The sequence below is a fragment of the Elaeis guineensis genome, chromosome 8 (genome assembly GCF_000442705.2).
Source record: "Elaeis guineensis isolate ETL-2024a chromosome 8, EG11, whole genome shotgun sequence".
NCBI classification, from domain to species: Eukaryota; Viridiplantae; Streptophyta; class Magnoliopsida; order Arecales; family Arecaceae; genus Elaeis; species Elaeis guineensis.
The window spans coordinates 1324011-1348976 of NC_026000.2; the positions used below are offsets into that span (position 1 = coordinate 1324011).

General features: G+C 37.3%; 1 protein-coding gene across 3 annotated transcripts; it reads right to left on the bottom strand.

The window, feature by feature from the left end:
• Positions 1 to 448: 448 nt before the first annotated feature.
• Positions 449 to 24279, bottom strand: LOC105050848 (protein TRANSPARENT TESTA 9). Of its 3 annotated transcripts, none has more exons than XM_010931031.3 (21): positions 24063 to 24279; positions 20792 to 20843; positions 20636 to 20712; positions 20426 to 20559; positions 20229 to 20325; positions 20013 to 20070; positions 15573 to 15681; positions 15336 to 15459; positions 13525 to 13711; positions 13092 to 13420; positions 10756 to 10844; positions 10598 to 10668; positions 8893 to 9003; positions 8175 to 8240; positions 7600 to 7737; positions 4784 to 4889; positions 4625 to 4696; positions 4441 to 4487; positions 3046 to 3193; positions 2718 to 2884; positions 449 to 1054 (listed from the first exon to the last, which is right to left on the bottom strand). In XM_010931031.3, the coding sequence occupies exons 1-21, from the start codon at positions 24113 to 24115 to the stop codon at positions 743 to 745; spliced, it is 2547 nt and encodes an 848-aa protein (XP_010929333.1). In that variant the 5' UTR covers positions 24116 to 24279; the 3' UTR covers positions 449 to 742. The 3 variants fall into 3 exon arrangements, with proteins under 3 accessions (XP_010929333.1, XP_073117626.1, XP_073117627.1); XM_073261525.1 differs by having other exon boundaries at positions 511 to 1054; positions 10598 to 10647; positions 24063 to 24260; XM_073261526.1 differs by lacking the exon at positions 24063 to 24279 and adding an exon at positions 21869 to 21894 and having other exon boundaries at positions 511 to 1054.
• Positions 24280 to 24966: the final 687 nt, after the last annotated feature.

The window sequence follows — 24966 nt, forward strand, 5'->3', positions numbered from 1 at the left end:
TAACCACAGAAAATATTTCAACAACTGGTGCTCATTGCCCATTGTTAGAAATTACCTAGCTTCCACAGGCGCTGGTTTTCTTCTAAACTCATGTTCAACCCCCTCTAAGGCTGTGCAGAAAGATTTGAAAAGCTTAACAGGAAAACCTTAAAAAAAAGATGGGAAAACGTCAACGATTTAAAAACAGTAGCTTTCTTTAATCATATAACTTTTCATGCAACAGAGTGAGATACACAGACTGAGCCCAAATCGATTCAGACAAGCCTTCGATGCTAATAGCTGGACTATGTTCAGCTGCACCTCTTTTTTATCTCTTTTTCAATTTTTGCATACACCAATCAAATAACATACATCATATATGATCCTGAGCCAAGATTGATAATCCTAAAGTTGTGTGAGAACTTAGAACCACCACCAAGTAGTATCATCCACGTTACTCCATAATACAAAGAGTGAATGCCGCAACTTTTTGCTTTATGACCAGTTAAAGAATGAATATTAGAACATAGATTACAGGAGAACAAGAAAGCTGATACAACTAATGTACAAAGAATGACATTGAGCTGCACTCAAATGGCTCAAACTCTACATTTTGTATGTTAAAATGGTGACTTAGGAGAACTACACCGCCGACATTATACTGATGTTGGTGAGTACTTGTACATGATGCCAGACACAACTCCCGATGCTGAAAAGCTGCTGTTATTTCACAATTCCACCAGTTGGCACCTATAAAGAATCATTAACCAACTTCTGCTGTAGGCGCCTCCAGAGGATTACAAGGATCTGGGGCATGTCCAGGTATATCAAGTTCAAGCAATGGCTTCAGTCTCTCCTCCACTTCTCTGTGTAGCATATTTATCCCTTCTATTATCATAGACTTAGCTGTCTTGCAAGCTTGCTCATCCCTGAAAGCTAGTGTCCATCTCCCATCAACTAAAATCTTTGCCTTCCCTTTACTGAAGGCATCATACTTTGCAGGGTCCAAAAAGGGTAAAGTCGATGGGCGAATGCATAAATGCAACCACTTTGAATGCTTTTCATCTACTCTGGGCTGATGAATGATGAAAACAAGGAACAAGTCAGCACCATTTCACTACTTACTATCTCTAACTCAAAAAACTTTATTGAAAAAGCCCCCAAAGAAGACTATGCGTCTGCATATTTCATCTCAACTAGAAAGATCTTTCAACATTAAGCATGCTTGTTTGAACAAGGGAGCAAATAAAGGGGCAGCATTTGTCAGGAGGCATCCTAGTGAAGTTATTAACTTGTATGCAGCAACTAGTCAGAGCAGTACCTAGACATCATACTTCATATCATAAGTTGGGAGGTCGGTGGAGCATAACACAATAATAAAAGGTTAACTAATTAACTATAAATCCAGGTAGTAGGATTGTGTTCATGAAATTTCACTCAAAAGGATATCCGAATTGTGGTTGGCAAGGGACTGAGATTACATTCTGGCTTGACGCTTGTTCAAGAGTTAATTCTACAGTATAGTTTCCAAAGTTATTCAAATTGTCGATGAAACAAGTGTTAATGAAAGTGAACGTTATAATGGTCATGCCTCCTAGCGTACATAGGCAATTAATGGATTGAGAAAAACAGTATCACAACTTGTTGCTTGCTTGGTTACATTTGAGTTCTTAGCATATCAATGATGGATAGGTGGATTTTGGAGCATGGGACCTCCCAGCGGACACTGGGTGGATAATTAATTTTCTAACCCCTAACAGCTTTTGCTTGTGTTGGATCATCCAACATTATTTCTTGTGTTGGCAAAGGGATAATGAATTACGAAACCTCTTGTAGAATCATGCAAAGCATCAAAAGATAACATGAAACTGTGTGTTCACTTCATCAAATCCTATACTGTACTTGTGCACTGGTTTTTGAGGAGTTTGATCTTCAATTCTTTAAATTTGTGGCATAAATGCTTTTGTTTTTGTTCCTTCTCCAGAGTAAGGGTCAGCTTCTTCAATCCCATCAGCTTTCAAGGGTCAAGGAATCATTTGGGCAAATTGGAAAGAAAGTCGCATCAAAAAGTGAAAATGAAGGTCATGCAAGAATACACATCACAGTAAGGACAGTATTTTGAAAAATTTTAAAACATGAATTGAGCAGAACCAAGAGTAAGGGAATTGTTGATATTTGAAGTAAACAAAAAAAATGCCACTGCTTGTACGAGAAATTAGCTACAAGAACAAAGATCACAGTGAAGACAGTATTATGAAAAATTTTAAAACATGAATTGAGCAGAACCAAGAGACAGGGAATTGTTGAAATTTGAAGTAAACAAAATAATGCCACTGCTTGAACGAGAAATTAGCTACTGCACTGCAAAAATTAAGGAATGCAACCCATCAGTGAGGCAGTGCATTCTATGCTCTAAATTAGAAGCATAGGAAAATCTTTAACATTCATTATGTGCATAATGATTAGTGTTACACCAAGTTCTAATAAACTCTACCTAAATTATGAAGTCTTAAAAAAATTAGGGGAAAAATCAAATAGCGAGTCAATAAAGTAAGAATCACAAAAGAAAGCCAGTCTGGAAGATTGTGGCTGGTGTTCTTTCATGAGAGTCATTTCAAAAGCTTATCCGTAGGGTAATTTGGATGGACTGAAAAAATGGCAAACTGATAGGACAGTGGATTTTCAGGTAAGACATGAGAAAACCAGATCAGATTTCATGATTAACATCATATACATACATTTGAGCCGGCCAAGGGTGCTGTGACACGAACAATTCCACATTGCTGCTTAAGTGGTAATTCTTCTGCAAGGAGAATCCACCCAGATGTTCCCATTAAAAGCACTAAAAAGCAGAGGTGGCGTTCTTTCCCTCTCTCAAATGCTATTCTACATGGTACTGCATTGACTGCAATCATCATCAACAACAACCAAAAAAAGGGGGGTTATGGTTCAACAACTTGGCGTAAAATTTAACATATGGACCTCCTATGGCAATGGTAACTCCATACTAGTAATACCAATTTTAAGCAGAATGTGAAATGAAAACGAAGTAATCACATATCTTACCTAAGTTAATTTCGTGGCCAGGTTTTGGTACTAGAACATCCAACCCAGCAGTTTTTGCTTGGGAAGATACAGGAGAATGTACAGGGGATAGGTCAGCTAAAGTTCCTCCAAATGACAAAACTAGAAGCTGGCGATGAAGTACAAAAACCTGAAAATATTATTACTGGATTCATTAATACCAGATGCATGAAAAAGGGACTGCAAGTACATGTTTGTATATTATGAACAATTTACCCACAAAAATGCTTAAAAATGTGGGAGATAATCCACCTTCTCAAATTATAATAACCAGTATGCCACTAACATGATAAAGTTTTTATTTTATAGACGTCTTTTGCCATTATAATTGTAATTTAATACCCTTCCTTTTTCTTTCCATCAAAATGTCTTCCCCCCCCTTTAATCTCTTACCAGCCAGCCATTTTACAACAAAGCCCATGTCACAGAAGGCCAACCATTGGTGGCAGCCAATATTGATGGAAGAATGCGACTAAAATTCTTCCTTATTCTCTCTGTGGATTATACACCCCCCACCCCCCCCCCAAAAAAAAAAGGATAGGATTATACTCAACCTTGAACAAATGGGATAGAAAGAAGCTGATGTAAATATGCTAACATCGTAACCACTTGAGGACTTCATCTAGAAATGTTTGATAACATTTTGCTCTCATTAACTTATTCATGCCCCGCTATTGTTGGATTACTAACTACAACGTTGACAACTGCAATGTTTCCAGGCTCCTTTCTTGCCCTGTTTCTCAATTTGGCAACAGTGGTATGAACAGTTGTTTGTATGCACTTACCAAGCCGTGGTTCTCAGGTCCAACACCCACCCATAAAAATATGAGCATATGCAAGCACACATACATACATTCACAAAAAAAGGGGCAGCCAATGCACAAGGCTCCCGCCATTGCGGGGCTTGAGGAGGGCCAGATGTATGTACCTTACCCCTGCATGTGGAGAGGCTTCTTCCATGTTTTGAACACATGACACCCAAATCACAACGGAGCAACCATACCTTTGGACCAAGGCTCCTCACATCCACACATTACAATTGTGTAAAAATAAATGCTTTGATGCACTTGCTCTCATGGGTATACCAACCACTCTTTGGCCGATGCAATGCACATGCAAGGGTGCATGAATGATTGTGATTTCTCTAGAATGCTACATGGAACCCGAAACAAAGCTTTTACATCGGGTCTGCGACTCCACGGGTAGTAAAAAGAAAATTTCTAAAAACTTATTATTAAAAGATAATATTTCATTGGAAAACAATATGCTTTAGAACTTTGGATGGTGCTTTCTCGCACCACTGAGAAGGGGATAAAAGTTCTCCAAATAAGAGGGGCCCACCAAAAAATTAAAAAAAAAAAAAAAGAAGTGACCAACCTTGACCATCTCACACATTCTTTCACCAGCAGCAAAAGAGGATTCACCTGGAATACTATCAAGCTGATATTAAGATCCATCATGGTAAGCATTCTCTTTGAAATAAATTGTCAAGCAGACCTGGCTATCAGCAAAGAATGTAATCCAAAATCTGAAGTGAACATAAATGACTTATAGATCTAACCTCCACAAGAGAATGCTTTGGATGGCAGAAGTATGGATTTCGGGTTTTTTGGCAGTAACGAAGCCTCAATTGCTGATTTCAAAGTTATGCAGACCAAGTATTAGCCAAATCAACATAAGCATGCATCAGTCAATAATTCCCAGCAAGATTCTATGGTACCTCTCTTGCAATTCTTCCATTCATCTTTAAGGACAGTTATCAGCAGATCGCACCACGTTCCTTTAGTTTCTGACAAAAGGCTAGCAGTGGAGTACTTGTGTGAATCCTGTATACAGCAAGCTTTCTATATCATGAATGCATTGCATGTACAACTGAACCAGAAACTGTTCCATGTCAGATATAATACCAAAATTTGCACATAATAATACTACCACACGAGTACAAATGGACATCAAGAGGTTGGCATGTGAAGCCAGCAAAATGGATAACTGCAACTAAGTGAAAGTTTGTAGTTTGCTCCTTCCACATGAACTGAAGAAGTTCACAAATTGGGAAGATCGGTTGCTATCTTCACCTTTGTGCATAACCATTCCAGAATGAGAGTACCAATATAATTAAGTAATTTAAAATAAAATAGTTGTTGTAGCTTTTTTTAAAAAATAAAAAATGCTACAAAATCCCCCAAAATTAATATCGAAAATAAAGAAACAAATCACAATTTCCCAGCATCAATTTTTTCATGATCAAAGCTGGTTGAACCCCATTTCATGGCATGGTTATTTATTATCTCATTATATGTGTGAGGTTAAACCTAACATTACATTCTCCCACAGTCCTGCCTCCCCATTTCTGGTTTACATTCTCCCCCATTCATTACTATCATATTTTCATCTAGCTTAACAAGTTTGGCCGGACCACTAAGAAAATTCATTTTCCAAATCATGCAACCATGAAATTTTCCATGGATATCCAACATGCTGGTTACTTAGTTTATTTCAAAATTTAGAGCTTGAAACCCCTTCTGACTCTAGTGATACGCTCCCATCAAAATATAGAAATTATCAACCTTTATAGCTCCCCAATAAAGCAGACTGCTGGAAAGCTAATATCCATTATATAGACACAACATTGTAAAGCACATTTTAAGCCCCACCAAGCATCTTCAATTTAAATAGGAAAACCAATCAGAAAGATGAAGTACTTCTCTCCAGCAAGCTGCATTTCACAGAACTAACTGCAAATCACCCAACCAACCTCCAGCTCTCCTATTTTTTTTGGATCAACCACACCATCAAATTTGACTATTAACCACCTATCTAGAGAAATCCAGCAGAAGGCAGCCACCTAGTCAGAGCATTTATCTTGTGGCATCGAATAACTCCTCTCTGATCATTCCAAGCAGCTTACAGGAGTTTAGCTTATAGCACTGTCTAGCTATAACCATGTTTCCTTTTCCAACCTAACGGAGTATTCAATATAATACCAAGCCCTTGGCTATTTATTGCCTTCCCAAGCATCATGTGGATGGATTTTGCCATCTAGAAATTAATCGGTCTTACTTTTGTTTCACAGAACAGGCCTATCTATCTGCAAGTTTAGTCTACTTTATTTAATCAAACATCTCTTGCAAAGAAGTTGCTGCCAAAATTTTGCAGCTTGCCAAAAAGTAACCATCCGAGCTCCATCTAGTTTATTCACCTTATGAAAGCCATTAACATGTTAAACTTGCTCCTTAAAAAGCTGCACATGTAATTAAAAGTAGTTGACAAATATAGATTGTAAGTGGAAGCAGTCTATAAATTGATAAGATCAGTGAATTCCATACCGGTCCGAACTGACCGGTACACCCCATACCAAGCCGGACCGATGGAGAATTGGGACGGTTCGACCAAGGAGAACGGTACACCAAAGGAGGGAGAGGAAAAAAGAGGAAGAGAGAGAGAGAGAGAGGAGGAGAGGGAGAGGGAACACAACGCTGCCAGAGGCCGGCAGTGGCCCGCTGCGGCTGTCAGAGGGCCGTGAAAGCCTCCGCGGCTCAATGTCGTCTGATAGGACTTTTAAATGAGCGAAAGAGAGAGAGAGACAGAACGACATACTGAAGAGAGGCACAGCCGACAAAGGGGCTGCTAGAGTTTGCCAGATGGCCACCGTGGCCACCGAGTGGTGGAAACCGCATAGGCAGAGCACGGCCATGGAACAAGGATGACCGCCTTTGTTCCTTCATTATGTTTTTCTAAAAACACCAATGAATAGTGAAGTCGATAATGGATTTGCCAGCCGATTTCACCGTTTTCACGATTTTTTTTAAAAAAAAATCGTAAAATAGGGACATTGCCCATGTTTCACGTTTGCAGCGCCACAGACATGAAGTACGCCGTCCAACGGCCACGACGGACGCCGAAGGCCATCCGGCAGCCTCTCCGACATCTTCCCCTCCCTTCTTTTCTATCTTCCCCCCTCTCTCTATATCTCTCTCTTTTTCTCTCTTTTCCTCCTCCCAGTTCTCTTTGTTTGTGTCAGTTCGTGCCAATCCAGTCTAGTACAAACTCGTACCAACCCATATGCCAGCTAGCCAGCATAGGCTCCAATACCAAGTTCGCGAATCTTGGATAAGATAATAAAAATAGTTACAGTAACATTATAGTGACCAAAACTTTATGACATGGCAATAATATCATTCATTATCATAAATGGATGAAAGCAATATTTAGCACTTTACAAGTCAACAGAAACTGCAAAGGTTTCCTTGTTCATTCTATTAGCATTTTATTAGATGGCATAAAATGCAAAACTTTTTGGGTTGATGTAAAAATAGATGCAAATGTGGTTAAATCCCACCAAGATTTAGCTTCAACAATGATCCAAAAGCATGTATCCCTAAACAAAGCAGAATGGAGGAGAAGAATTCATGTACCCGACATCAATTTGTTTGGGATTAAGTCTTAGCCCAGTTGAGTTGAACTGAGTGATGATCCAAAAGCATACAAGTGAAAACACAAAAAGAAAAAAAGCAAAACAACTCATTAGAAGTTTACCCTTAGTCGTTTAAGATGAAGAGAGGTGAATTCTTCCTCCCCGTGCGGAAGTAGCTGCCGTAAAAGCCAACCACCAGTCCATAGTATATCTGCAGATACATCAGACCTGCAGAAAAGACTGACTAATGCATCGAGCACCTACAGAACATAAATAACCATTATATAAATGGTGATTGTCTTGCACTCTAAAGTTGCAGACATATATTTTACTCTGTAATGATATGCTGTTTAGTTTAAAATGATAATAGAATGCTTCCAACACTATAGTTAGGAAAGGAAAGGAAAAGAAAAGGGGGGAGTCAAATAGATGAACCTGCAGTTCCAAGACAAGCACAACTTTAGCCCAATGCATTGCAGATTGATCATTAATGATAAATATAAAAATAAAAATAAAATAAACTTTTACTGCATATTAGGTACTTATATTTGATTTTTCTACAAACAGATGAGAAATTTTCAGTTTCTCTCTGTTCCTTTTTCCGATTTGAGATGATCAGAACAGCTTCCCAATATTGAAATCATTGTCGGAAAAACCAAGTAAAAAAGCAAGAGTCAAGAAAGCATAACAAGTAGACCTGAGATCTGTGTAGTTGAGAGTTAATCCTCCATTCTGCATGATGATTCAATAGCCCAAACTGATCCTATAAAAGGGAAAAAAAACAAGCTTAATTAAACTCTAAACACAGGTAAGGCCCAAAATGATAATGCAGCATAGAGAATTTAATTCTTAATCGACAGGTATCTCAGAGCCTGATAGAGGCATGAACACGTTTTCAAACCACAATGCATCAATTAACAAAACATACACAATAATCTTGTAATTACATTGTGACAAAGATAGTTTGATTTGATGTTCTTCTTGGTCCAAATTGTGGTTGTAATAATACCTCTCTCTGCTAGCAGAGAAATAGTGATATAGCCCCTTGTGTATTAAGCTTGGATTTGGGGTTTTCGGGTCATTCTAATAATACCTCAGCTATCAGAGGTGCTACCACTAGATATTATTATCCTTGCTTGACCAAACCTATTTCGATATTAATAACAAGAAATCAGTTTATCAACTCAAGCAACCTTAGACCGTCTACCATGGAAGACAAATGAAGAAAAAAATGGGCTCAACTGTAGAGAGTAGAAGAAATTCATTAGCAAAATATACGCGTCATTAAAAATCATAAAGGAACTTAGGCAGAAAGAATAAGACACTGACGGAATCTGATGAGACTGCACTGCAACCAGAAATAATATTAGAGAAAGGAGAAGCAAGAGGAATTTGGATAAAGACAAAATGAATACCACAAGTTTGTGCAGGTATCTATCAAGTTCAGTACTGATGCTATCTTTCATCATATTGTACTCTGAAGAAAAGAGCTGCTCCTCACCCGAGTCCTCACCTACTAAAGCTTGCTGCAGGCAAACCACAAATGTCATAGAGACAATTACAACTTTCAGGATAATATAAGATAAAATGGCATTGGAAAGCAAAGTTATTTTTCCTTCTTCAGAAATAAGGAGCTTGTTTTCATGACAAGAAACAATAGACTTTTCTTGACAAATATGTGATAGGTTCATCAAATTGGATGCAATCCTGCCACATACCCAAACACATACATGACAACAAATGGCAACGGTATGACACCAGTTCATTACAATGATGAATTTTCATCATAATCATCACTGAAAAAAGAACGTAGAAATTTTTCGTTTTCATGAGAACACTTCGAGCTTTAGATATATAAAGGAAAGCCCAAAATTTTAAATTCTGATGGACAGCAATTGTCCTTTATATGCTTTTTAAAAAATAAATTAAAAAAAAAAAAAGACTGCTTGTCTAGTCCATTTTCATCTAGGAAGCGCAGATAATTTGAAAGTTTGAATTGCATGCCACATCTGTATCAATGTGTACAGTGTGTATGGTATACCAATACTTGTTAGACAATTCAAGGATGCTTATGTATCCTACGCTTTAAAATTAAAATAAGGCTTCGGATACTTCTTGGATACACCCAAGAGCTTCCCAATGCCTCTAACAATGAGGGACAGGCCATATTTTCTTTCTTCTTTTCTTTCTTTCTTTTCTTTTCTTTTTAAATGAGTGTGAACCTTTAAACGATGAATAATTCTGGAGTTTGTGAAATTGATACACTGTATAGGCACGGATTATTGTTTATGGTTTTACATGATGAGTACATGATAGATTCCATGGATCTTAATGCTATAGTGTTGAGTATGAAATATCTTATTAACAACCCACTGTGCTTTATGGATGATATTTTACATGTGTGTGTCTAACCGCATCATAGGCATATCCTTTCCTACTTTTTCAAGAGTTGCCTTGTCAGCATATTGATACAGTGTTGTATCCATTTCCCACATCCCTTTCCATGATTCATTACCAAAAACCCAAAAAAAAAACAGAACTTAATTGATGCATCAAAAGGAATGCACCAGCTCAAGACAGCAAGTCACAACATTTGACAATTAAGCTTCACTTCTGAAGTTTCTAAAGTAGGACATGCTTAGTGTGAGATAGACAAATCTTTCATGCTGTGTGGAATATTTGGTGACTTCTATGTCTAATTCAAGGCTTTAGGAGATGGCCCACGCCAGCCAGCATGCAGCACCCCAGGAAAGTACAGACACCAGAAGAAAAAGGGGGGTGCATGGCACCCATTAAATTATGTTTCATGTTTTAATTTAAAAAATATTTTCTTGAAATAATCTTTTTTAATACTTTTTTGTTTCAGCGTGGCTTGGCACCTGCTAAGTGCACTGACATGGCATGTGCCATGTCACGTGCCATGTCATGCCAACTGGTGACCAGCACTCATACTTGCACTGACACATGAAACATTGGTTTCATTAGTGTAACAACTCAGTAGCTCAAGCAGAATATGACATTTGAACTTCTAGTACGATACCATCTAACCAACTGAGAATAAGATAAAAATAAAAATTCAAGAAACAAGAGAAGCTGCAAGGAAAGACCGAAACCACTTACTAGCAAGAGCTTCTTATGTTTCTTTCTTTGAGGAAGAATTCCAAGTCCATCTAGAAGTGATTCATCTAGTTCTTTAGATTATGGCATAGATGTCAATAAATAATGCATCAAGATAGCTAAGCAGCACAAGAAAATAAATGAAACAGTTCTAAGTTGACCTTTTGTTTGCAGCAAGGTCGCTAGTAAACTCAAAGAACCCAAAACTTGTAAGTCATTTCCACCAGTGAAATATGATAGCAATACCTCCCTGGAATGTACAAATATGACTATATGATCAGGAAAGGCAGGAAATGATATGAGAAGTAATTCTAGTTGTGTCCAGAATGACTATTGTCGAAGGCAGAAATTAGATTCTATGATGATCAAAGGAATTTAGAACAGAATTATTTATACTCACAACTCCTAGAAAACATACCAACAGTAGTTCAGTGACTGATCCAAAACAGGCAAACAACCACTACACCAAAAGATGGAACTCAGTTGTATACTTGTATATCTAGTAACTCAGTTGTATACTTGTATATCTAGTACACGAACAAATAACTAGTTATAAGGAGCATATTTGGGGAAGAAAAGACTGTAGTTACAAGCAAGAATTCAAGTTCCAGCAGGATATCGTGCAAGACATTGAGATGGGGTACCATCCCATATGAGGGCACAAAACTGTCCCGCCATCATCCTAGCATCTCGATCGGCATGTCTTGGGACATCCCCTGTGCCGAGTGTCAGAATGGGGCCAGACGGCAACATGTGCCATTCCATGGAAAAATGAGGTCAGCCCCATCCCATAAGATTTAAAATTTTGGTTACAAAGAACATATTTGGAGAAGAAAAAGATTCTATAGTATTCAAAAGATCCATTAACCATGTAGTTACAAGGAGCATATTTAGGGAAGAAAGACTAAGTGTGTAGTATTCAAAAGATCCCTTTACCAAGCTACCATGTTTTCAATGAGGCCCAAAATAATTCTCGGATATGCAAATTCTAGCTAATCATATGTACAACAATTATAAAAGAAAAATTACATCCACATCTAATGGCAGATTCCCTTTTTTATTGATTCGAGTAGCAAATGACTATAAGGTCATCGTCAATGTATTTTCCTCTCATGCATTCTTCTATTGTGTGAGGCTGTACAAGATAGCATAAATGTATCGAGCTACGATTCTACCCTATTGCAGTATCTTACTAAGAATAGCTTTTGTAGGTAGATAGTACGTCTGCTGCACATTCACTCCTTGATTTTCATTTAGAATATCAAACGGCAACAATAAGATATTTAATGATGGTACCATTCTCTCTTATCATTTCAAATAGCAATAAAAGGTTGTGAAATCCACATGGTGAAGTCGATTTTCAAGTTCAATTTCTCCCTACATTTTCATTTAACCTTATGTCTCCAAAGCCTAGCACCCTTGACAATGGATAAGCTAAGCTAAGAAAGAAGCGAACACTCTATAAATGAAAAAGCTACAAGAAGGTATCCTACAAAATGATGTGAATGTCATTGGAACAGTAAAATACAAGCTACAAGAAAACAACAAAAGGTGGCCAAGATATCACAACAACCCAAATGGCTAGATGATCACTGCTGTAGCTCTCTGGAGTTTATGGAAGAAAGGATTGGTTTAAAGGATAGGTATTACAACCAAGAACAGGAAGGACCATAGAAGATAATTTTATAAATAAAATGTTCCACTTGCAACAGTTTCTGCGTGAGTATTATCAAGATAAGTAGATCTCTGGAAATTTATAATTTGGGAGCCACTGACTTCTGTGCTACTACATAAGAGTGATTAGCATTTAAATAGCCATCCACAAAGCAAGAAAACATGTAGGGAAGACAATATTTAATTCTCCATACTTCAAAGAAAATATCTTGTCATATTTCTAATGAGAACTGGAAAAAAAATTAGAGAATAATCAAAAAGAAACCAGCTGTGAGCCCAATAAAAGCTTTAATTGAGTGATAAAAAATCTATGTCCAAAAGAACAACATGTGATGTTTGGTTTCAAATTAAAAGACATGTAACTGGGGTTAATGAATAATGGGTGTGAAACTGTGTTGCTTATATCCTGCTCAATTGATATCAAAACTTGAAGAAAAATGCAGAACAAGTGGAGTAATGACTCATTCCAGGGAAGCTTGAAAGCTAGATTTCGGACATGATTATACAACGCTATCGCTTGGGTAGAAGGGAACCGTAGAGAATTTCAGAATTCCATGCATTTTGCAATTATAGAGGCAAATATTCAAAGGCTTCTTAGTTTCCTTCATTTTCTTAAATTTGCCAATGACTTAGCAAACTAATGCATGCATTGGACCACTTCCACTTTGATGTTTCTTCTTTTATCATTGAGTACATTATTTATTTTCAATAATGATATCTTACCATCACAAAAGTTTAGACAACAAAATTGAATGCCCACAGAAAATGATAAGTTTTTTCACAATAATCATAATTGAAGATGCAATCTGATCAATGAAGTTACCTCAAGGTACATTGCGAACCACAAATATTTTGTGAGGGACAATGATTTGGCAAAAAATACTGAGCAGAACCAGAAGAATCTAGCATAGAAACTCCTGAGTCTTCTGTATTTTGTTGAGCACCAAGAGAATAAGGATCATGCTGCTGGAGTTCTTTAGAGACTCTATGCTCAGGGACATAACCATTGGGCGGCGATTCAAATTTTGTAACAAAAACCTCTGGTGGGTAGAAAAGTGTGGCAGCAATAGAACTTGCCAAATCCTTGGTTTTAAAAATATGTAAGATACAGCAAAGTAAATATAAGGAGGTGGTGATGCCTATTTGTGCACCCTGGAGCAGCAAAGCAACAAACTATCATAAGTAAATCATTGCTCAGACACTCACTAATAGGACTGATGTGATTTGACTGATGAAGGTAAATTAGTAGCACTTACACTACTTCGCTTTTCCAGTGATGGCAGAAGCAGCGGAAAAACCAAAAGCTGCAGCATATTATCAGTTATTAATCTTCCAAGATCAGGAACCCCAGCTGATATAACATCACTAAAATAGTACAAGTTGTCCTCAATTTCATCCACAGCAGAAATAATGCAGGAGGCTGTATCAGACGAGTCTGGGTTCCTGTCCCAAAAGGTAATGATGCTTATTAGTTTCAAGACATAATGAACAGAATATATTATGAACAACAGGACCTAGTATGAGCAAAAAATTATCCCTCTTCGAAATATTTTGTGTGTGTGCAAAAATCTGCATTTGTTGAATGAAAGACATGTGAGCCACCTAATCCTATCAAATATGCAAAAGTAAGAGCAAATGATCAGCAACCATAAGACTTTCCTTTACAGATGAAAACATCTCTTTCCTCTGTCACAGACTTTTCACCCTTCCCAACCTCACCTCCTCCCCCATCCACCACACGATTCTCAATGCAACAGACTTTTGTCCATCTGCTAGAATTGAGGATGAAGAGGGATGACTGGGTGACACAGGTGTTCTAGGAGGGGTAGACAAAAACCGCAAAGAGGGAACAGAAGTAGGAGATGGCAGAGGCAGTATACTGGCGACTGAAGGTAGAGGCAGCTGCAGATGAAGGAACTAGTTGATTGACAAAGATGAAGTGAAAGAAGTAAATGGGATGATCTGTTTGGGAAGAAACTGTTTACTGACCAAAAAAGATTGTTTCAGGGAAAAAAGAGGAACTGAGGGGTGGGAGAGAGGAGCAGGAAGTGGTGCAAATCACCCATTCTTAGAGAATACAGAGAGCAAATTGGCATGTTCACAAAAATGGGAAAGAGAGTGCAAGAGATCAAAAGTTACTAAAGCCATAAAAGCAAGATCCGTGGAGCCAATATCGAGATCCGTGCCAACCAGTTGGCGGTATGAGCCAGTAAAGATCTATACCAAATCGGGCCAGTGCGAATCGACACAGCAGCGAAAAAAGAAACCAGGAAAAAGGAAAAGAGAGAAAGAGGAGGGGATGAAGGGGGAGGGAGAAGGTGGAAGGGATGGAGAGGATGGCCGAAGGAGACACCGGCAATGGCCACAGACGGGCCATCGGAGTGCTCGGAGGGCTGCTAAAGCCTCTGCTTCCTCCGTCAAATCGTGGCTGAAAGAGAAAGAGATAGAGACAGAGAGAGAAGGGAAAGAAAATGAGAATGAGGAAACTAGCAGAGAGGCCGCTGGAGGGCCTTTAGCTGACCGCCATGGCCACCAAACAGCGGAATCATGGCCCGTGGCTCAGCAAGCATGAAACAAGAGGGCCGCGGCTCCGTATGCAGCTTTTCCGCCGTCCGATGGCCATGGCGGCCATCCGGCACCCTCTAGCGGCCTCTCCGCCGACTATCCCTCCCTTCGGTACTCTCGCTCCCACTCTCTCTCTCTCTCTCAATTAAAAACTCTATCGGGTGACACGGAGCTACGGAGACCTCCGCAGCCCTCCGGCAGCCTCGATGTGCCGCCGTCGGCCCCTCTTTCCCTCCCCTCTTCTCTCTCTCTTCCTCTCTTTCCCTCTCCCTCGTCTGGTGTTCCAATTCGAAAGGCCGAACCATCCCGATTTGCAACCGGTACGGCTCGGAATGCCCTGAATTATCCAATTCGGGATGATTCGACGCACGTTGCATCAAAGTTTTCAGTTCATGCTAGTGTTATCTTTAAGTTGTGTGATTTTATTAATGAAAATGGTCATTCAATACAAAAGCATAAAATTTTCCCAACACTTCTAACAAATTAATAGCCTTAGTCTCACCTAGCCGCTTGAGAAACCAATTCATCCAAGTTGACACATTGCTTCCAGAAATATTTAACCATATTCGAAAAATAATCTGATAATGGGCCATGTGAAACATATCTGTTAACACATTCATCTCCAACTGAAACAGGACAGTAAACAAAAGGGAAACAATTAGATACATGATCATTATGTAGAAGAAAGGGAAAAGTCAAAAAAAGAATATTAACAATAAATGATACCTTATCAACTTACCATGATAGACATTAAGGGTCAATGCACGAACTGCAATACGGACCATAGTTTCTTCATGGAAAGCAAACCGTATGGCCTCATCATAGAGTGGAAAGGAAACTACCTCCTCCTGAGTGCAGGAAAAAAGAAATTATCTATATTGAAAAAAAAAAGAAGGAAAACACATATTCAACATCTATCCAGCAAAGTAGAACACATTATATAAATGTACGGTTAAAACTTCTTGTTTTCATAAAGCCAGATGGTCATTCAAATATCCATGCTCATTACGGAATGAACCAAAACCATAATCCTGAAAAACTATCCCCAGAAAAGAAAAATGACACACACATGCAGTGGCCTAATGGAAGTGCCAGTTATGCAAGCAGTGGAACTGTCAATCATGCATGCAGTGAAGTCCATAAATTATGACTATGATAAAACAAAGAGTGATCTATATCACAACTTTTTGTACTCAACGATGTTTCTAGTAATGAACTAACTCCCCAAAAAAAGGCTTTTTTGAATCCATGTTCCAACTTCGAATAGGTTCTCTTACATCCCTGCCTATACAGGCTCAAGCCCCATCTGCAAGGGCCGAATGCCTTCAAGAGCGGAGCTACGAATTTTGTGTGTGTGGGTGGGTTGGGGAGAGGGACAAGGCATAAAGATGATTATAGGCTGTAATCTTTGACACATTTTCGACTAACATAAAGTTTAAACCAATGCCTAACAATGTATGAAATCTGATTTACTAATATATGTTTGAAAATACAATAATACCCATATCTTAACATCTACATAATAAAAACTTGACATTTTCAAAAAAATATTTAAAAAAGATAAAAAGGACTTACAGGAGATCCAACCACACTTTGCAAAAAGTGTAGATTTGAACAAAGAGAAGAGATGGTACGCTTTGCCACAGCACTATCAATAACTCTAGCATAGAATTACAAGAATTTGGCTTTGGAGAATTTGGCTCTGAATAAGGAGATACAGCACAGATTCTTGAGTGAGAAAGACTCTACAGTGCAGGTATTAGAAACCTGGTTTAGTGCCTAAAGCCGCACACCACTCTACATGCTTTTGATTATTTTTTGGTATAATTCTACTATAAAAATTAACATATCACATTTTATTTGGTTTTCTAGTTAGAGCTTTGCCAAGACCTAGAAATTAAGGGTAATGAGCCACCAAAAGAAGTAGAAAACTAACCAAGAGACAGCCACATTACTTAGTAGAATTCATATTTATTCAAACCAAACATCTATACAAATCCTGTGCAGGAATCCAAACCCAACTCTACAAGAGATAAGGCCTATTGTAGAGAGCTAGAAATAGGCCAAGCAACCACGGAAGTGCTTGTGCATTTGGTTGGAGGGGGGGGGGGCTTCATGTTTGAGCTGAATAAGCTTTTAGGGGGGGAACAATAGTGAGACCTGGGGGTACATGTCCTGTCACATAGTGATCTACTAGTCAGGATTCTCAACTTTCGACAGAGCCTTCCCTACACTATACCCGCAACCCCCACCCCACCATAACATGGCTTCATCCCTAAGTATGATGCTTATAAGCATAATCACATACATAAAATTCAAGCTCTTATCCTTTCAGTAGCACCATCAAGAGTTTGTTGAAAACAACCATGACAACTCAATCCAATTGCTATGACAAATGACAATAGACTTTGTCCTTCCTACATCTACTGCACATCAAAAATAAGAAGACAAAAGTAAAGATCCAAAACAAATCAAAGGATGTGTTTCCAATAAAACATAAAGAATCCACTTTTATGTAGGAAACTGTACAAGCCAAAAGCTACAGCACTCAAATGCAGCCTCAGAATAGCCTGCACCCCATTGTAATCTTGGTCAAATTCCCAAAATCCTTCTTTTTTCTGTATCTGATAGCCATTAACATCAACACCCAAACTCACTGGCCTAACATATGATTCATATCTCGATGGGCCAATGATTGATATGCATCAACCTAGTACAAATGAGGATCTGTTTCTATAACAGATAATCAATCATATATTATGATAAATGTAAATATGTAGCAATGCATGTTGACAAACATATGACCAGACTTTTCTTTTAAGACTTGTTTATCATAACAATTTTTTGTTAAGATTATGTTGTGTTTTAAAATTGCTGATATGGTACTATGTTTTTAATGATGATATGGTATATTATGTGGACAATGAACTTTCTAAGAAATAGAAAGCTAATTTAAAAGGGCTAGCAGCATTTGATGTTTCAGACAAACTACAAACACAACCCAAATGTATATAAAATATCAATTCATCACTAGAAATCTACACAAAGTAGTTGAATTTGAAAGGGGAAAAAGAAAAGAAAGGTTTCCTTGGAATATCATTATGCGTTCTTGCAACAACCTTGACCAGGCTTGGTGTCCCTTTTTCTAATAATTTACTTCATGCAAAGCCAATTCCTAGCAAACATGGTATGATTTTAACTAAAATAAAATGGGCACCATGCATATTATTCTAAATTTTAGGATGGTCATTTTTCTTCTATCACTAGATCCAAATCAGAATGATTCACCTCTAGAAGAAAAAGAATACCAAACTACAAAAACTCATTTCGCAAATCTAGGGAAAGGAATTGCAGTGGTTTCATCCTCCTAAGACGGGGATGTTTATTTTCAAACATAATAACAAGCTAGGCATTCAAGAACAATTTGGCAAGTTTGAAAATTGCAGAATTTGGAAAAGGGCAAATTTGGACAAAGTTTGGGAGAAATTAGGGGATTTATTTTTAAACAAATATCAAAGGACAATTATTTATTTATAAAAATGACAGAAACATAAATTACTTTATATATTTGCATGTCTTCAAGGATGTCCACAATTTTAAATTAAATATATAAAGATCAAGGTACAGTTTTATGTATAAAAAATGAAAGAAACATAATTTTTTTCACTTAATATATGTCTTCAAGTATGTCCAAAATTTTAAATTGTTAGGCTTTACTCAAATCAGAAAAAGAGATTTAACAGTAAAGATTTACAATCTTCAAATTAAGTTGGAAACAAAAAAGTACAGGGAGTTGAGAATTTAGATGTATAAAAGAGAATCCAAAAGTCCTTTGAGAAAAGAGGCTGAGAGGGAAAAATTTTCAAATCCTACATATTTTAATACAATTGGGACACTAAAATGTTGGAGTTTGGACCAATCTACTTTGCTTCTCTTTTGATGATATTAAAATATTTTGTGCAAACCCATCTTAGCCACATATTTGTGGAGATCTCCTTATTTCACTATGCTTCCCCCTCAGATTTAGGCTGTATTGGATCCTCCCATCCTTAATTTATTATTCATGCTTCACCAAACCTAGCCGTATCCACCATCCCATGAGTAGCAAAGTGGTTTTTTAATAAACTTAGTGCCAAATAGTTGACTCGCAATTTGTATGCGAGATTCACAAATAACACATAATGTCCATGTTCTGTTCACAAACCACCAAATAGTATACAAAATGATTCAGTTGACTCTCAATTTACGAATAGTTTGCCACTTTTTCAAAAAGATCGTAACTATGTTTCCAAAGCTTTGTCATCATTTCTGGATGATTTTCATATATCATGACCCCATCAGGATAAATGCCTATCAAAGACTTGCTTACTCCACAGAACTCTCAAAAATGATGACAAGTATCTACTTTCAACACACCAGCCTTCGAAGCCCTGCTAGTAACAAAAGTGTGAATGGACTTCACAAAGAAGATAAATTACTTTCTCTTCACCAGCAAGCTAACTTGGTAGCAATGATATGCATCAAATTGCATATCCAAGATATGTTCTTACAGTCCTCAATGGATGCATTCCTCCATGGAACAATTGATCACAAATAATCAAACATCTCTCAACAAGCTCCTCACTTAGCACCTCCAAAATACAGCTACTCTTAAATTGATCTGGTTTTTCTAATACAAAAGCATGATTGCATGACAGTGAAGCCTTCCTTAGAGGGTTGACATTGTCGGACCGGTAGATACAGATCAATCAATATTCCATAAGCACTTTAAGCATCCCATCTCACAATCACTCAACAGCATGGGTTGTGAACCTCATATTTGAATGTCATACTCCTAGAAAGCACAAGCTTATTTCTACAATTAGTAGACCCATCATGTTTGATCACCACACTCCATGCTAATGTTTAAATCTCAAGAGTAAAGCACGATGTAAAGATTTCAGCATACAGAAACATATATACACATATTTATATCACATTTCTGTCTTATGAGCCTTATGGGTATTTGTATATGCATGAACATGTGTCTTACAAACTATACTAATTTTTATTAAAAATGCAATTTTTATACTGTTTCTGAAGTGGAAAAACAAGATTTAACAACTTGATAGTAAAGAATTGGAAGACAGCAATATGATGATGCTCTGAGTGATCAGACAAAAGCATGTCAGGTTCGTACGTTTTGAGTCTTCACGAGCAATGAGATTGTATTCTCGTTCAGCTTTCCACTTATAGCCCTTCAAGAGACCAAAACAAATGAAACTCCATGAGCAACTAAATAACAAAAACTTTTTTATATTAAAAAAAAGAAAAAAATGGTTTATTTTGGGGGGTGGGTGCGTGAGGCTGTGTGGGTATTAAGAAACATGACGAATTGATAAAGGCATGTACAAACCTTAGAAAGGATATGTAGTATGACAGAAGCTCTTCATTTTGAAAGTCAAAGGAATATGTTATGAGGACGTTAATGTGTTCATTACTGAAAATATAGTCTGCATCATACATGAGAACCATATCACATACAAAAATTATAGAATAGTGAATACTATCTCTGCCTGTTGATAGCAGCAGTTGACCATTTATTACACTCACAAATTGCATGTTCACTTCTTAAATTCTGGATCATAATGCTCATCGTCTGTAGCAACTGAAGTGCAACTTTTGCTGGTCTACTAATCCTCAATATGCGTGCAAATTCACCCATTATCTGTTTCTCCATGAAGAATCTGAAAAAATCAGCAGCATGTTATAATAAATAGGTGTTGTAGAAAAACAAAAACTAAGGCAGCTTAAAGAACTTACTCAAAAAATGATGGATCATGCTGATCACCATATGTCACTAGTTCCGCAATTGATCTCAATGCTTCAATTACAAAATCCTTCACAAAAGACCTTTGGAAATTTAAAGATCCATAGACAAAGCTCGGAAAATAGAAACCATATCAAATGATCATTCACCTTGTTAACTTCATTCACAATTTGAACCTTCTGCAGCTGATCTGTTAGATATCTGCATTGGCATGATATAGGTTATTTAGTATAAGTTTGATAATAGAAGGAAGGAAACCTAATGCGCTCTGTTATGGCATGGAAGTGTGAGCAATTACTGATCAATTATGTCAAGAAAAGAATATTGGCATGTAGAAATTGCTGCAACAAAACATGCATAGTAATCATGAAGTGTTTGGGTACTGAATTGAAAATTGAGAAGAAACGTTTGCATGTTTTAGCTCAAGGGATCAGAGCCAGCGAAGCAATCCATAAATATGTCTACAAAAACTGTAAAACAATATCCAGTAAATAAGCTCAACCTGGATCATTTATCAAAGGATATCAGCATGGCAAATGGCCATACAATTGTGTAGCTGACCAGCTGTTCTAGTAGTACAATACCGCACTAACATGTCCATATCCAGACATGTCGCAGGGTGGTCAAGACTATGGAAGCAAACTAAAGAAGTGCCAACACATATCAAGCAGCCTAATGATGTTTATGAAGCATGGCAATACCTTAGCCAATGCATGAGTTGGTAGGATCATTAGAGTTCAGCTTTCCTTTGCTCGTTGAAACAAGGAGAGGCCATGCAGGTTAGGCCTCCAAAAATTTCAGGGAGATCTAGCCGAGGATGAAGATGGCCTTGATAACATCCTTCCATCATATCATGATTAATGATCAACAAACTTCCACAGGATGCAATAGTGATTTAAAACACTAGGAAGGTCACCAAAATTAGCCTTTATTTATTTAAAAAAAAATGATTTTCTAAGAAGTATCATCTCCTGCCATTTACTATTACTACATGATTTTGTTATATGTATATCAACAAAATAAGAAAACCTCCATTTGAACTTCTATCTTACAGTCCTCTTAATAGTAGTTTTCTTCAAATTTTTGAAGTTGCCTTTGCAAATTCTTAATAGATTATAGATCTTCTATTAAGAAGTTTCTAGAAGTTTCCTCCATTATAAATGTTACTGCATAATGATTCTAAATCCCAATTTTATAGCAATAGTTAATGCTCTGCATATTTTCACCCTTTCTTCATGCTGTAGTCATGAATATCTTCCCTTGAGTCATGGAGAAAGCCAGTAAGGATCAGTTGAAAGCCATGATGTTGAGTTTGTCAATCCCTTCAGTACAACAGTTGATGTAGTTTGGATAAATGACCTTCAGACTTCACCATTTCTTCATGCTCTTGAAAGGGTACCTTTTCAGTAAAAATGGCACTTGTAAGATATGCACTACTTTGTCATTTTAATGATTGACAAAGTTTAACCATGCCTTTTGATGAAGTAACTAGATCTCAAACAACCATCTAGTCAAAGCTAGTTCCAATGATCTGAGTTGCATATTAAATTCTTGGGCAGGGTGGGAGAGGTTCAAGTCTTCACACTACCGCGAAGACAAGAACTGTCAAACGTTAACCATTGTCTTTTGACCACTCAAAAAGTCATTGTGCCGAAAAGAGAGAGATAGATAGAGAGAGAGAGAGAGAGAAAGAGAAGAAAAAGAAATGTTTACAGCTTATCATCCAGTAGAAATTCTTCAGAGCCTATGGGCAGTCTCGAAAGTTTGGGTCAAATCATTCAAAACTTGTCTGCAATGAATCCAGAACTGTGAATTTGTTTTTTCAAAAAGAAAAAGCATAAACATTGTCCTTGAACAAAATTTTGTCAGGGTTGGAGCAGTTCAAGGCTCTCCAAGGCTGAAATCCCAAACCTTCTGCAACCACTGCCATCACCCAATAAAAAAAAAAGGTTCACAACCTGCTGGTTGCGACAGAAATTCTCTAGGGCCTACCAACACTAGAGAGCTGTGTATGAAACCATCCAAAACCACTCCAATCTGAATCCAACAATTTACATAAAATAACCATAAAGGAGTCCTCAATGAATAAGTTTGCCCTATGTATGTAGTTTCAGGTTTCAACAGTATCTTTCTCTCATAGATCTGAAATCTTTGTTAATCAAAAATCTTCACATTCTTCGATAGCAGTTCTACAGGTAATCATGGAAACCTGCCTCCTCTTTCCAATCCTACAAAACAAATCCAAGCCCTCCGTTTTGTAACTTAGAGCTTAACTGCGATGGATAATTCTTATTTTCCAACAGTATCATCTTCTCGAAATCTACTTGTGGTTTTGTATCAATCCAACCTGGGATCTGTACAAGCGCACATACCTAATAAGTTCGAATATGTCTCTTCATTGAAAATGGGAACCCTTCAGCGATGGAGTGATCCCTTCCTGAGGCTTTGCAGTCCCGGATGCTAAAGAGGGTAGTCTGAGATATCACCATGGTGAGATTTTCTAAAGCCTGAGAGCTTCCCATTCTTTCTTCAAGTTTACTCTGAAGTCTGAACAAATGCAAAGATGACCCTCTCCACAAACAATAGCATGGCCGAAATTCTATTTTTCTTCCTGTTCTTTTACTTTCCTTTTTATCTGTAGAAGAATCAATTGACTATTTAATGATTAGGTATCTTCATTGTTCTCTGAACATTGTCTCGGATCAATCCCCAGAAAGGGATAAATAAAGTTCGAAGGTGCTGAAATGCATAAATTCCACCATATTCCAATGAAGGTGGAAAATCAGAAAAACTGGTTTTACAATTAAAAACGTAAGGAAACACCCAAACCTTCTAAAATTTTGAGATTCTGGACTGGATAGCACGACTAAAGATTCTATACGGTTTAAACCTCTTATTCTAGCTTTCAAGATTTTTGCCTTCTTCGATTTTTTTTTCCTACAATACAGTCCACCGTGTTCCAGTGAATCAGAAACCAGACGAACAACTTTGCAACAATTAAGATGAAACATGCAGAAAGCAGCCAATCATTTCTACGTTAAGTGATTCTAGACCAAACAGCAAAAATACGTATTGTGGTTGGTCTAAAAAATCCTCTTCTTGCCATCAAGATTTCACCCCTTTTTTTTTTTGTGGTAATTTTTTTCATACATCCACACCACCATATCAAGCTTTCTTTCCCTTTCTTGGATTTCTTTCCCTAAAATACATACAATCCACCATATTTCAGTGAAGTCGAGACCAGAAGAACGAGAAGTCTTTTAAAACGAACCGCGAAGAAAAGACCCAATTCTTTCAAGGTTAAGAGATTCTAGATCAAACAGCACGAAATTAACAACAAGTTCCAACTCGAGAATTCCCGGAAGAAATCTTGGAAAACTAAGAAACCCTAAAGAGAAAAGGGTGAGGGTGACGACATACCGGAGCTCTTCCAAGGAGAAACGATTTCTGGATCGCCAGAAAGAAAACCACATCGTGAGCGCGATCCGAGCTCCGACGGATCACACGATGCCCGAATCCCACCAAAGAACCATCGCATCCGCCGACCAAAGCGGAATCTTTAACTTGCCTTCTATCGGTTTCTCCCTCCCATCTGTCCTCTTTTTCTTTTTCTCTTCCTGTTTGCTTTCCTCTGCCGGTTTTCTTCGCCGCCCACTCCTCCCCTCCTTCGCTGTCGGAGGAGAACAGATCGGGTGGATCTTTCCGATCCGACACGGGACGATTAAAAATAATTTAAAAGATCTCAATTAAAAATATATATAATGGTGGTGATGATATAACAAAGTCGGTATATGTATAGCACGGAAAGTTCAGTGATCTGCCGTCAGCCTTGCCCGCGAGAAGCCATCGAGTCGGTTCGTCTGAATCAAATAGGCTAGACCGTCCGGACGCCGGTGAACCGGTCGGGTTTTAATTTTTTTTAAAAAAAAAGAAAAACAATAAAAATAAATAAATATAAAAAATTTAAATTTATAAAAAAATAAAAATTTTGATTTTGATAAAAATAAAAATTATCTGTATCCTCGTTTTAAATTATCTTTTTAAAATATATCTATATAAAATTGATGTAAAAAAATTAAAAATATCATAAAAAATAAAAAGAAATAAAAATTATAATTCTAAATTTTAAAAAAATAAAAATTTTAATTTTAATTCAAATAAAAATCATCATTTTAAATTATAATCTCCTTTTCAAATTATTTTTTAAAAAAATATCATAAAAAAATAAGAAAAAATAAAAATTATAATTTTGAATGAATTTTAAAAAATAAAAATTTTAATTTTAATTCAAATAAAAAAGATAATTTTAAATTATTTTATCCAT

What these genes read in the sequence shown, in the direction of transcription:
- LOC105050848 (XM_010931031.3), bottom strand. Translation starts at nt 24,115, where the DNA reads ATGTGGTTTTCTTTCTGGCGATCCAGAAATCGTTTCTCCTTGGAAGAG. An exon ending in TTGTGAATGAAGTTAACAAG is followed by an intron (nt 20,713 to 20,791) that starts GTGAATGATCAT and finishes TCTTTTGTGAAG; the next exon opens with GATTTTGTAATTGAAGCATT. An exon ending in GACCTTGCTGCAAACAAAAG is followed by an intron (nt 10,669 to 10,755) that starts GTCAACTTAGAA and finishes CATAATCTAAAG; the next exon opens with AACTAGATGAATCACTTCTA.